The sequence below is a fragment of the Artemia sp. Qi Xiang Cuo genome, chromosome 5 (assembly GCF_049724085.1).
Source record: "Artemia sp. Qi Xiang Cuo chromosome 5, ASM4972408v1, whole genome shotgun sequence".
NCBI lineage: Eukaryota > Metazoa > Arthropoda > Branchiopoda > Anostraca > Artemiidae > Artemia > Artemia sp. Qi Xiang Cuo.
In genome coordinates, this window is record NC_142798.1 from 28,994,552 (window position 1) to 29,009,824 (window position 15,273).

At 34.0% G+C, this 15,273-nt stretch overlaps 1 protein-coding gene across 1 annotated transcript in view; it reads left to right on the plus strand.

The window, feature by feature from the left end:
* Positions 1-15,273, plus strand: part of LOC148952008 (DNA-directed DNA/RNA polymerase mu-like) — a 74,421-nt gene that overhangs the window by 45,262 nt on the left and 13,886 nt on the right. The window contains exons 4-6 of the mRNA XM_089088794.1: positions 4,085-4,207; positions 6,210-6,342; positions 10,923-11,055. Of these exons, the coding sequence (XP_088944920.1) occupies positions 4,085-4,207; positions 6,210-6,342; positions 10,923-11,055 (389 nt within the window). The remainder of the gene's footprint in view (positions 1-4,084; positions 4,208-6,209; positions 6,343-10,922; positions 11,056-15,273) is intronic.

Consider the following 15,273-nt stretch of genomic DNA (forward strand, 5'->3'; position numbering starts at 1 on the left):
TCATGATAAAAATCAAACCATAAATGCAGATTGGCCTGGAAGTATTTTCAAAAACACACCTAAAAAAAAAAAAAAAAAAAAAAAAAAAGCCGCCGTAAGCTAAAACAAAAAGGATAATTATTTAGAGGTTTCAGCTCCTAAAAAAAATAGGCTTCTAAGTATATAAGTACCCTTAGTTCTAGTGTATGGAAAGAATTTCTTCCTTAACTTAATGATAAGATAATTTCTTTTTTCTATTATAATAATGAGAAAATTTTTACTCACCAGAAATTGCTTTGAATTATCCATTTTCTATGTAAATGCTTACAAAAAATGTCAGTTGTGTTATGTTCAATAAACTATTCCAAACTGTTGAGGTATCTAATTTGAAACTTGAATATATACAAAAAATAATTAGCTTCTAAAAAGATACACCGGTTTTTCCAACACTGATGTAACCTACAAAAAAAACTTGTTTATCATGAAATAGAAATTCAGTTAATTGTGCCAGAAAAAACTTGAAGCAGAACAGATTATGACCAACCTGTTTGGTACGGGCGCGTACGCAAAGTATATACCTTCAAGCAAATTCCATATGATATTTCAAATTACTATATCTTCTATAGAAACGGTACCTCTTTGCTAATGACCCTGGTAACCCCCAATTCGTTGAAAACCTAAACACATATCCATGCCTTCAGGCGTAAGTTTGCATTTAGGTTTTCAACCTTTATACGACTTACTACTCCCTCTCCCGATATTCTAGGATCACTGGGTCGATACGATAACCCCTGGGGGGGAAAAAACAAAAAAAAACAAATAAACTCGAATCCGTGATCTTTCTTCTGGCAAAAAATATAAAATTCCACATTTTTGCAGATAAGCTTGAAACCTTTACAATAGGGTTCTCTGATACGCTGAATGTGATGGTGTGATTTTCATTAAGATCACTTGAAATTTAGGGGTTGTTTCCCCCTTTTTTCGAAAATATGGATACTTTTCTCAGGCTCGTAACCTTTGATGGGTAAGACTAAACTTACTGAAATTTATATTTGAAATCAGCATAAAAAGGCGATTCTTTTGATATACCTATTGATATCAAATTCCGTTTTTTAGAGTTTCGGTTACTATTGAGCCGGGTCGCTCCTTACTTACAGTTTGTTATCACGAACTGTTTGATATCTATTGTTATCAAGACTCTGTTTCTTAGGGTTTCGGTTACTATTGAGCCGCATCACTCCTTACTTACAATTCGTTACCATGAACTGTTTGATTGGAAGCTTTGAACTTGTTACCTTGCTAGTGGGAGGTAATAAGTCAAATTGAAACTTGTGTCAATAGTAGTAGTAATATTTTTGACTAAGAATACACAATTAAATTGTCAAACACAATATATTATGAAAGATGGTTCATTCCAAATCTTTTTATGTAGCCAGGAAGAGGGCCTTGTGTTGATTAGGTTGGTATTATGGGTAGACTTGGACCGTGAATCCTTTAATTTTGCCAGTGCTGATAGGCTGCGCTAGTTTCTGCTTACTTGACTGGTAAAAACTGCATTTGGCTAATGAGATTTAACATAAAATTTTCCTAATGGGGTAAAAAGACAGTAAAATTTGCTAAATGAAAAAAAATGGACTAAATAAACCCAAATTATTTGACTTTGACTAAGGATTATCGTAACTTGGACTAGTATAACCTGAGAAAGACCAAGCAACCATGCGGTAAGATAATGATCGAAGTATGCCTCGAATGGCTCTACGAAATCGCCCATGAGACAGTGCTGACAGGTTGGAAAAAATCGTGTTTTGCAGTGAAAAGTTAAAAAATTAGCACAGTTAATCAAAAATTCGGTAAAAATTTACTCAGTTAAGGAAAAACCAATTGGTAAAATAAGCTCAAATTATTTAGTTTGGACAAATGATTGCCGCAATACGGACTAGAATAACGTAAGAAAACCTGGCAACCTTTCCGCAAGCTGAAGAGAGAAAGAAAGACTGAATTCCTCAGATTATGCTTAGGTGATGCATTAAAAAATGACACAAAAATCATCGAGGATCTTTTGGTGGATGACAAAAGCAGTAGACAAGGTGTGATAAAAGGGGAGTATTAGCCTACACGTTTTCCACGGGTAGTCCGACGCTGAGACGAGCTTGTCTTAGTACACATGCCTCAGGAATTTTTATAGCTCTTTATATATAGGAAGTATTTGAAAGTCAACAATATACCTGACATAACATAATGAATTTATGAATAAAACCGTGTGAACTAGATATAATGAATTGGCAAGAGTGGTTGCTTATTTTATATTTTTTGACATTCGCTCTAATTGTTGTGGAGGATTTTTTAGTCCCGGCCAGTATTATAAATGCTGTAAAAACGGCTTTCTACGTATGTTTGTTTGTTTTCTTAGAAGAAATATTCAGTGTTGTGTTTTATTGAGGAAATAATATTTTGCTAAATACATGTTCAATAAAAGCGTTATTGGTATAGCTAAAGCTCTCAAAGAATTTAACGAGTCTCTGTTTCATCCTGCAGCGCGAGTGCCTGAGTCATCAAACACCTTTAGTCCTCACTTTTATAGATTATGAGCACGCTTTTGATTCAGCTGACAGAAGAGCAGTAGCAAAGGTCTTATCCTCGTATGTGGCTACTAGCTGGTTTCGTATTAACTCAGGAGATAAGCAGGGTTATGTTCTATCCCCCTTTTCTATGGATTATTTTAATGGGCTCTTTCTTAAGGAGCACAGCTAAGGCGATGGGAGAACCCGGAATCAAATGGGGAAGAAAAACTTTCCTGGACTTAGATTATGCTGATGATAAAAGCATCCTAGAGGAAAGTTCGAACAAAATGAATGAGCTTTTAGGGGTTTTGCGAGTTCAGGGTGCTAGAATTCAGGGTGTTTGAAAATTAATTTTAAGAAGGCTAAGTCGCTAAGACTAGGAGTAAGTGAAGATAAAAAGGTGACGCCGGGTAACGAAAAGATCGATCTTGGTAGTATTTTTATACTTGGTAGTATTATTAGTAAAGACAGTGGTAGCCGGGAAGATGTTAAAAAATGATAGCCATGACTGAGGATGCCTTTTCAAAGTTGAAAAAAGTTTGGAAGATTTGGAAGATTTACTAGATGTTTTCCTGAGAAATTGCCTACGGATTGTTTTGGGTATCTGACTGACTGACCGTATTTCAAACAGTAGGCTGTACGATAAGTGTGGCTCAGTTTCACTTTCTATGGATATACTGAGAGAAAGGCTAAAATGGCTAGGGTACGTTCTGCGGATGAAGAATGACGGATTGCCAAAGATTATCCTTTCGGCCAACCATTTAGGGCTAAATGGAAAGCAGGTCGTCCTCGGTTGGGGTGGGATAATTTCGTAAGAGAAGATTCAAGGGAAATTGGAATTTCCTGGAGAGGTGTAAAGAGGGAGGCTTTGAGTAGATTGGTATGGAGGAGGAGCGTGTGTAGCTGTGTTGGCCTTAGGCGGCTTGGTGCTTCGGTGAGTTGTTAGTAGTAGTAGCGCATTTTAACTACATTTATTATGAACAAGAAGTTTGTTCTTGAATCACAAGAATCATGGCACATTTGATGTATGCTTCAGAAAAGTACCTGCTTACGAACAGCAATAGCCTTACTGTCTTTTGTGATTACCAAATGCTAAATAAACAAATAGTATTCTAACTCATCAAATCAAGAACAAATAGACTTGCGCAGAAACTATTTCATTTTGTGAAGTGTTCAGCGTCTTCTGAACACAAATTATGTGTATATTTATTTTTTATTAAATCTTGTTATATCACTTCTGCAAGAGCCGTGGGCTCATTGTTTGAAATATTGACTTTTAAAACCTCAACTGTCGAGTTTCAGTGATGTGCTGCTAGGTGCTTCCCCTTTGCCTTTTTTGATACTTATTATAGACTGTGGCTTCTATAGGTAAATCCTACTTGAAATCAAAGTATTTAAGTGTAATCTCACATTTTTTCTAACATTAGCCTAAATTCTTTTTGCTTACTTTTGTTTACTTACTATCATTATTTCTGTGCAAATCTATTCTGGTTTTCCGTAATATGCTGTGAGTAGCGGTCGTTTGCATTTTAGTACAATTTTAGGTACGGGGTATCAAAGATCTTGGGGAAGGTCACTGTTTCAAGGTCCTCAAAGAAGTTCTTGAAACTGGAAAGAGTGAAGAGGTGGAGGAAAAGAAGGCGGACGCTAAGTTTGCTATACTGGATGTAAGTTTTCTTATATATGAGCCTCTATTTTTATCTTTCCCTTCTAAAATGCAATGTAACAAAACTAAATTTAAATCAAAAGAGGAACAAGCTGAACTGATTTTTCAACAAGGGGTAAAGTCATGGACACTCAACCCCATGATTTTAGAAGGGCAGAATTGACGGCTTTTCGTATGTGTAAAGAGTAGGGCATTATGAGAGCTCAGTCAGGATGAAAGTTAAAGAGGGTGTAATGTTTAAGCTTAAGAAACTGCAATCAGATTAATCCCTGACGCTGCTTTAATTAAATTAGTGGGTTCTTGAATCACAATAAAAACAGAACAAGTGGAACATCAAAATATTAATGCAGGTGAAATAAAAACGTGTAGAATTCACTCATGTGAATTAAGGTAATTTGCTTCACAATTTGAAGCTTTGTGTTCAGTAATTTTAATTTAGGTATCTTTGTATACACCAAAAGATGCTAAATCGCAAATCATAATGCTCGAGTTGGACTATAGCTACACTTGTTGATCAAAACATGATTAAGCATGACTAGAGCGACAGCAATATGTCCAAGAAGTAATTTTATGTGTTCAATTATGTTCTACTTTCAAAGACAATAGACCAATTAGAGTAAAATGAAAATGAATTCTTGAGAATAGGAAAGATGGCAGATTTGAAAAGCAGTTTTCCTATCTCGATTTTGAACTTGATATAAAAGGGCAAAGACCAAATATGAAATATTGGGAAAAAATGAGTCATGGGTGCAGCGATAGTTGCAATCCAGTAAATAACAAACCACGATCCATAGTACCCAAAACATTAAAAAAAAGTGTTTAAAAAAATTTGACCAGTGAGAAAAATCACCATTTGTAGCTGATTCAGGAATGGAAACTAATATCTCGTTAGTCTTAATAGTAAATGTTATTTCGAAAACCTATTTATGGGAATGTCGAAAAATAGCTGGAAACCCCTCAAAAATGGCGTCAGGTCAGGCAAAAATTACACAATTGGAAGCGCCATAGCCGGAAACCCTATACAGGATAATTTACATATTAATATAGGCTTTTATAATATAGTTCTAGCCATTTAGTCTCGCATCTGTAGCGCAAGTAAAATCAACGAACAACACGGATCATTCAAAAGTTTGCTTTTTTTGTTTTGTTTATAACAACAGGTGAGACTTGGGTAAGCTCGGTCAGGATTGAAGTTGTAAAAATCTAGAATTTTGGTTCAATATACTGAGAAGTATCCAATATCTCCATTACCACTTTATCTATTTCCTTTGTATTACTTTTTCGTCCTGCCCTTGAACAAGGATATCCACTTTCGGCATTTTTCTCACTAGAAACCAATTCTATCCTTTGGACCATCCCGAAAGCAAGCGCTGAGAATTGCTGTTAAGAAAGGAAAATTGTCCACAACCCATTTCTTGAATAAATTTGAGTTGAGGGTTTTGGAGAGTTGACAATAGGATGTATGTCTCTTTCTTGCGGACGATTTCAGATTAAGCGTACCTAGTGTAAAAATACTCCCAAGCAATCAAAATTATGACAGACGAGTTCTTTCAAGAGAGGATAAACTTTAAAAAGAAATTGGTCCGGTTTATGTAAACATTGACATAGCAAAATTCTGGCGAGAGTCTATAATTAAATGACGATCTGTATCCGTCTTTCTTCATTTTTAATTTGTGTGTTTTTCAAGTTTGTGCTTTCATATATTTCATTCAAGTTAATTTGATTGTTTGATGATATTGGTTTATTGATGGTGTTGCTTTTGTGTGTTTTTTTGGCAAAGGGATGTTTTATTTTTAAAGTTTGTTGTTTTTCATCTTTTGAGACAGTTAGTTTTAACTCTTAGTTACTTTGGTATTATTTTTCAAATAGCTTTACCCCCCCCCCCCACACTTTTACTGTTCATGAATCCTATGCGAGGACTAATTTCTTGCGTTTTTTTTTATGTGTAATTAATGGTAAGAAATGTTACAAGAAATATATCGTTTCTCTTCTCATGTCTTTAGAGCTTTGTGGAGGTATTTAATAGTGGAAAAGCAAAAGCTAAGGAATGGTACAACGAAGGGTATCGCTCTGTGTGGGACTTGCGGAAGAAGTACAGATATAAAGAAAAAGAAACAGATGTGAGAATTATGTTTGGTAAGTGTGTAGTCTTTAGTCAACGTAATTTATCTAAATACCATGTACGCAATGTATTTTCTCAAGGATAAATATCCTTGAAAAAATATAAACAAATATGTGCGTAGTTTAAGGACCATTATAGTTTAGAAATTTTTTTCAACTTTTTTCATGTCTTAAAATGACATAAAATATGCTTAAAACAAAAAAAAATCACTTGTGATATTTTTGAAATATGAAATGAAGAGGATATATATATGTTATTTATGATTTTTCCTATTAGAAAAATTGTTTGTTGTAACACTTATCTTTTTTAGGTGAATTAGATTTTTACCATAGTCTGAGAGAGATAAATCGAATTCTTTTTAGAGTTAGAGACACATGAAGTGGAAATTTATCAAGATTAAGTCAAACATAGACACCAGGCTACTATCAGCTCACGAGTGGTATACTAGAGTCTGGAATAGGTGAAAAAGGTTATTGCCATAGTCTGAGATAGATTAAAGGGATTCTTTTTAGAGTTAGAGACATATGAAGTGGGGGAAATTATCAAGATTCAGTCAGAAACAGACACTACTATCAGCTCACAAGTGGTATACTAGAGTTTGAAATAGGTGAATTAGGTTTTTACCGTAGTCTGAGAGAGATAAATCGGATTCTTTTTAGAGTTAGAGGCACATGAAGTGGGAATTTATGAAGATTCATTCAAACATAGACACTACTCACAAGTGGTATGCTAGAGTCTGAAATTGGTGAATTAAGTTTTGCCATAGTCCGTGGGAGATGAATCGAATCTTTTTAGAGTTAGAGACATATGGAGTTGGGGAATTTATCCAAATTCAGTCAGACACAGACACTACTGTCAGCTCAAAAGTGGTTTACCAGTCTGAAAAATGTGAATTAGGTTTTTACCATGGTCTGAGAGAGATGCACGGAATTCTTTTTAGAGTTAGAGACATATGAAGTAGAAATTTATCAAAATTCAGTAAGTTACAGACACTACTATCAGCTCACAAGTGGTATACTAGAGTCCTAAATAGATGAATTAGGTATCTACCAAAGTCTGAGAGAGATAAATCAGGTTATTTTCAAACAGTTCGTGGTAATGAACTGTAAGTAAGGAGTGACTCGGCTAAGTAGTAACCAAAACTCTAAAAACGGAATATATAAGTTTCAATATATAAATTTCATCAAGTTTAGTCTTTCCCATCAAAATTTACGCGCCCGAAAAAACTCTAAAAAGAATTCGATTCATCTCTCTCAGACTATGGCAAAAACCTAATTTACCTATTTCAGACTCTAGTATACCACTTGTGAGCTGATAGTAGTGTCTCTGTTTAACTAATTCTTGATAAATTCCCACTTCATATGTCTCCAACCCTAACAGGAATCCGATTTATCTATCTCAGAATTTGATAGAAACCTAATTCACCTATTTCAAACTCTAGTATACCACATGTGAGCTGATAGGGGTGTCTGTGTTTGACTGAATCTTGATAAATTTTCACTTCATATGTCTCCAACCCTAACAGGAATCCGATTTATCTCTGTTAGACTATGATAAAAACCTAATTCACCTATTTCAAACTCTAGTATACCACATGTGAGCTGATAGGGGTGTCTGTGTTTGACTGAATCTTGATAAATTTTCACTTCATATGTCTCCAACTCTAAAAAGAATCTGATTTATCTCTTTCAGACTTTAGTAAAAACCTATTTCATCTATTTCAGACTGTAGTATACCACTTGTTATCTGATAGTAGTGTCTGTAACTGACCTAATCTTGATGAATTCCCACTTCATTTGTCTCTAACTTTAAATAGAATTCGATTCATCTCTCTCAGACTATGGCCAAAACCTAATTCTTCTTCTTCAGACTGTAGTATACCACTTGTGAGCTGATAATTGTGTCTATGTTTGACTGAATCTTGATAAATTCCCTCTTCATATGTGTCTAACTCTAAAAAGAATCCGATTCATCTCTTTCAGACTTCGGTAAAAACCTAATTAATTTATTTTAGGCTCTAGTATACCACTTGTGAGCTGATAGTAGTGTCTGTTTCTGACTGAATCTTGATAATTTCCCCCACTTCATATGTCTCTAACTCTAAAAAGAATCCGCTTAATCTCTCTAGGACTATGGTAAAAACCTAATTCACCTAAAAAAAGAAAATTGTCACTACAAGCAATTTTTTTTAACAGTAAGTCATGACTAACATATCTATATCATCTAATTCCATATTTCGACAAGATCACAAGTGATATTTTTTGTTTTAAGTATATTTTATGTCATTTTAAGACATGAAAAAAAAGTCAAAAAAATTTCTAAGTTAAAAAAAAAATATATATAAAAAAATTAAAATTTCAAAAAATATATACTTCAAAATAAACTTTAAAAAAGTACAAAAAAGAGGGCAAAAAGTTGGACGGGGGGGGGGCTTTGGAGGCTGGGACATGGATGACCAAGAGCTCTCATATCACCTATCTGTAAGCAGTTCAATGACCCAAATTGGATATAGTCTGTAAATTTAGTGCCCAAATAAAGATGTTTGCTCTGGCTGGTTGCTAGGGTTTCATGGCTATATGCAAATGAGAATCTCATGGGAGTATGCACAATAAATTTACCCTCTGTATTAAAGACAATCTGGATGCTAGGGAAGGTCCAATGACTGGATCTGGTTGCTAGGTAAACCAGTTATGCAAACTCTGTGCTATTTTAGTTATGCTAATGAACTTAGCATGGGAGTGCCTATGGCAGCACAACTGGTATAAAGCTTTACATGGGTATAAAGCTGCCATTTTTATTTGGGGCTGAGGGGCTATCATTTTGAGCTTAATCAGATGCAGTATAATAAAATTGAATGATTAAGAATCCAGTAAAGTCCTTTTAAACTTTATATGGGCACTCGCTCTTCTTCCTCCAAAGGTTTTCTGGGATGGGCCTGAGCTCTGAGCTTTAACTCTCCCGCAACTTTGGTGGTTTTTACTTGTTTTAGTTGTGATTTTTTTTTGTTTTTTTTTTTAATTCAAAGTGCGTTATTTGCTTTAATTAGGTACCTTTTACAGAAGAGCAGAATAAGAATTTGAAAATGTTTTTTTTTTTTTGGAAAATACAACCAGTTGTCTATCAACGAAATATTTTTTGACATTCATTGATCGTCAAAAATGTTTTTCGTATCAAAAGGTCCGATTTCCAACTACTTGAGGTTAAAATCAGATTTAGGAAAGAGGATAACTTGATGAGTTTAGGAGGATGTGAAATTATCATCAAACTTGAAATCAGTTTGATCAAAATTTCACAAAACGTCTTTTGGATATGTACAAAACGCCGCAGTCGTTGTTTTTTTATGATTTTTTTTAATTGATTTTATTGTTATTTTCTATCAATAAAAAATATATTTTTAAGACATTGAATCTATGCATTAACTTTATCGTGTCCTTGAGCTTCTCACTAGATGCCTTACCATGCTTTAGTCTCAACAGAAAATGTTAGTTCCAAAAATTCTCAGTTTCTTCTCGGTCATCACTGTTCATTAGTTCATCTGTCATCTCTGTCACTTTAGTTTCTTCTCTGTTCATTTATTTGTACATTTATCTTTCATAAGGGCTGTATTTTCATTTCTCTTCTTGTAAGCTTTGTAATATGAAAATACATAGTTTTCAGACTACACCTTTCAGTGGCATTCTCTCAATCAGATTTCCTTTCAAATTAACTTCCATCACCTGATATATCAAATAACGTCATCGTTCATTCATTGTTTGTCTCATAATTAAAAATAGTTTTTTTTTACAAACAAATAAATGTTCAGATGGGGATAAGTCCATTTAGTAGATAGTGAAAACAGATACAAAAGTCTGGACATTTCGACCATATATACAGCGATCGTCATCAGCAGATATACTGATAGAATATCTGCTGATGACGATCTGTGAGCATATCTGCTGATGAAGATCGCTGTATATGTGGTAAAAATATCCAGGATTTTGTATCTGTTTTCACGGTCTAGTAAATGGACTTATCCCCATTTGAACGTTTATTTGTCTATCATATAAAGACTGTGTGGTCTTGGAAAAGATACTTGATTTAAGGTACTACGTCGAAAACAGTTTTTTTTTATGGATTACTTTTCTTCCTTTGGTTCGTTAATTGTGGTACGATATCGTGGTTGCCCAGAAGACATTGTGGTTGCCCGAATTGTGGTTGCCCAGAAGACAGAGCAAGAGGGGCAGCTTCTTTTTCTCCCCGGAAAGCCTAAAAGTATATGAAATCATAGAATGTGTATAATATTTAAATAAATGTGACATTTCGGGTAGAATATTTTTTTTTAGCTTAATAGAAAAAATTCTCGTTGTGTTGCTCCTCCTACCCCTCAAAAAATTTATCTAGATGTTTTTCTACACTCTATGCATTGGTCAATGCAAAAGTGTAAAAGTATTGTCTTATCACAACCAGGAAGTGAACAACTTTTGGGGGGGGGGCAGAAGTGGGTTTATTAGAAAATTGTTTGGTCTCAAATTTTTTCTTAATGTTGGCAAGATTTTATTTGTAGGGATAAAAGGAATAACTATCAATAATGCTGAAATAATTTGACTTTTTTAAGGGCTTGCTTTTTATGAAGATTTGACAACTCCTGTAAAAGCTGAAGAGGGAAAGAAAATTTTTGATTTTGTTTCTGAAGTTTCACAGTCAGTGTTGCTTGGTGTTACATTGAGCATGATCGGTGGTTTCCGTAGGTAATTACATTTTATTTTTTTTTTTTTTTTTTTGTTTATGTTACCACAGCCCATAGCAGATATTGAGAAGCAATGGCGAAAACTGAAATTTAAAATAGTTTTGGGTAATGCCCATATTTTCATCATCATTGCTTATACTGTATCTATGTACATTGTATACAGCCCAAGGGGCTGTGTATGTAGCAAACTAACCATTAAATTTGATCTTAAGAACCCCTTGGGTAAGGGGATCTTCGCCTTTGGTTTAAACCATCCTCTGATTAAATTGTAACGCAGTAAGAAAAAGAAGGCTTTAAGAGAAATGGGGTGACGATCCTATATGAGCCACTAATTTAGTAAATAAGGGAGTTTGACAATCAACATTCCTAGGTAATATCTTGCGTGAAAAGAATTTGAGAAACATTAAATGTGATTAAGTGCTTCAACTTGTTGGACTCGATACTGAGTGTTAGGAATACTATATCTCTTTGAAATGTAAACATTTATCATATCAACATGGTATATCAAATCTTTTAGCACATCAAATCCCACGAAGTGCCCACGTTTCAAAGCCATACTGGACAAATATCATTACCGTGTTTTCCAACATTCTATTCTTAGTTCGAAAATATATCTTTCTATTCTTCCAAACTTTTTCAACCGCGAAAAAAACATCCTGAGCCTTGGCTAATCTACTTTTTATGTCTTCGGGGCGTTCACCGTCTTTACTAATTATATTACCCAGCTAAATGAAGCTATCCACTATATTGCGCTTTTACCTAATATCATCTCTTTTCACTCATTTATTCCTAGTGTAAGTGGCTTAATCTTCTCAACATTAACAGTTTAATGGCTTAATTGGCCTTCTGAGCCCTAATCATGTTGATGCTTTGTAATTACTACATCTACTTTTGTCAACTTTCTTTTATTAACTAAAAAAAAATTCGAAAAAAGAAGTTTATCAAAGAAAAGTAAAGAGCCATATTAAGCTTATGACCAAGAGTAATTAATTTTTATGATAATTCAAACTCAAAACGACAAATAATTACTATTAAATTAAATCCAAAAGGAACAGAAACTAAGATCAACGATCGTAAAAAAACATATAGGTAGCAGATACTAATATAGATGAATAAATCAATCTTAAAACGAATAAAATTTAAACTGAATATTTAAGTCAAACTTAAAACGAGCAGTCATTACTACAAGCGGGATTCTGACTACTGCCTCCTTCCCCCTTCCCTAACCGTAAAAGTCTAAAGCTTGTTGCGTCATTTACATTTTACTGAAAACTGTATGTATATTGAACACTATACTTGTGTTTTTCAAAACATCGAAGAAAAATAAATGTAAAATCAGTATAACAATCAAGAAGACTGGAAAGAATTAATGAAAGCAAACTCAAACGATTTTATTATCAAACGCCTTACACGGCCATGCCGACCAGTGATACTTTTTGCCATAATAAAAGAAAGGGCACAAAACATAAAAATAACAGCCATAGCAAACATCATACAAATTTATATGTTGATTTAAAATATCACAGAACCATACCACGGAGTCGAACTAAAACCTAAGATATTGAAATAGCCAACTATCTTTAAAAAAAAATTGAAGTAACTTCAAGTTCAAATTAAAGAAAAAGAACCCTTAAAATCAACAATGAATAAAAAGAATAATGAACTAAAACAAATAAATATGTACAATTATTGACGAGTGAGTGTAGTATTAACTGAATATTTGATATATAATGGTTCTCGCGGTGTTGTCTCACTATCATGCTAAGTAATGTGATCTCTATCTTGTTCGAGTTATATTAATGGATAACCTGAGATAAGATACTGGGTTCGAACTCCAATGATAGATAAATCTCTCTTTAAGTGACTAATTGGTTATGCTTATTTTTCTCCTGCATTCTCATGCTATCATCATGCTAATTAATTTGCTTCGTACACAAATCAAGCCAATGCCTATGTAATTACTATATCCACTCTTGTCATCTCTCTTATAAAGAAGTCTAATGACAGTTTTCCTAAAATCACTTGGTCCTTTCCTTTTTCAAAATCATATCCATAAACTTCAGCATCTCATCTTTGACTTGACTACGATGTTTCAAAAACTCATTTACCACGCGGCCAATTTACTTCGCTTGCCAAACTCATCAGCACCGTAAGTCTTATTGTTTTTCAATCCTTTAATACTGTCCCCAACTCCTTAAAAAATAAATGCTATGCTTTGTTTTCGATTTTTCTGGTTCTTTTCTTTACCATTTCCTCAAACTTTTAAACGGTTAAATGCACTCTTAAAATGTTCTGCCCATATTTACTTGATACGTTCATTATCATCGTGCCTATTTATAACTAGGAATAAATCCGGACTGACTGCTTCCCTTCGGTTTCTCAACTTGCCAACACAGTATCATAATATTGTGTCGCCTGGTCGCATCTTCCAGATTCTCTACAATTCTATCCATGACCAAATCTTCAAATCTTTCAAATTTTCGTAATTCAGGCGATTATATTTTTTTCACTTTCCTTAGTTTTCTCTGATTCTCAGATGATCAGTCACTCAGAGCCTTCTTTTGTAAACTCCTTTTCTCTTTAAACCAAGCTCAAAACGTTTTCGCTAACACTTTTAACTGTTTTGAGTCTGTTACCGTCACAATTACTCGGAAGGTGGTTGTGTCCTGCATCAGTCCTGCCAATCTTCGATTTACAATAACATAATCAATAATGTTTGCTCTCTTACTATTATGCGAGTACCATGTTATCTTATGAGCCACATCTTGACCAAATACCACATTGCTTGTAACTGTATTATTGTACCTGCAAAATTGTAGTTCTCTATTAATATTGCTATTTTCCTTCCCTACAACAAATTTGCTTAAGGTAGGACCAACCTGGGCAGTAAAGTCTCCTTTAATGCTATACAAAAAAAGGTTATGTACCAATGGGCTCAATACCTTGCACTTTTTGGTCGCACCGTGTGCAACTAGGATTTTTTTGTTGTCAATTCGTTTTTTAATCCCTTCTATATTGCTTGTGTGAATCTGGCTGAAATGATTGATTTCTATTTGCCTTTTCCAAGTTAATAGCTAAGAAATTCTTTTGAAAAAACCAGACGAAATGAATTCTTGCAGCAAGTTCATAAAAATGAAAGCATTTAAAGTGTGTTACCTTTTTCCTTGAATGAAATGTAGTATCAGTAATATTTCTTTCAGAATATTTCTACTTTGTTTCTGTATTTCAGATATATTTCTTAGAAATCAGTGTTCCATTTGAATCTTGTATCGTTCAACTCAGCATCGTTACTCACCTCAAACTAATGAATGTGTAATTTTTGTTTATGAAAATATGCTCAAAAATACACCCAAATGGATAGAGGCTCAACTTCTTAAGCTGAAGCCTAGGGCGAGATTAAGAACCCTGTAATCTTTGGAGTTGTATGAGAGGTGGCAGAAACAGAAACTTGAGACAGATTTGGACGGAAGAGGAGTCTGTTCCAGTGTTACAGTGTTAGTGCTATGACGAGCGTAGTAGCGGTAGTAGCAGTGCTTTTTTTGTCTATTGTGCCACACCTGTTTATGCTTGATGTAAAAATAATTTAGTAGAAATCAAATGTGGTATCTCTGAATGTTATCCTGTTGTGAACTTTTTCATCCTAACATATCAAATACGAGCGGAGTTCAGTTTCGAACCAAAGTATCAAAATGTGAATGACTGCGTTGTACGCTTCGTATCTATCCCGAACAATTCTATATAGCTCTTATCTGAGTATCAACCAATCATTTCTCGACCCTATTTTGACCGGATGAATTGAAAACTAAAAGTAGTAGTGATAGCAAGGTGTCAAATTGCAGTTGTGAAAACAGACAAAATAGACCAATCTGTGTATGCTTCAACTGCTATAACATTCATTATTTGTTTATACAATCTTATTTTGAGAATAAATTAATTTTTGCTACATTTTTTCCCTCACTCAAATCTATATTTGCTATAAGTTTGCTTATTACTGAAATTCTCAAGCTCTTTTAATTTTGTTTGTCATTTTTAATTCCTGATAATTTTGGTCAAAAATATAACTTCTTGTGTCGATTTAACTTCGTGTATTTAATAACGCTCTCCTTTACTAATTTTTTTTTGTGACTGATGGTGCAAAGTGACAATCCAGTACCTAGGTCTGATATAAGCTCACAAAGGCAATTCAATGTTTGCTCTGAATTACAAAAATAATGCTATT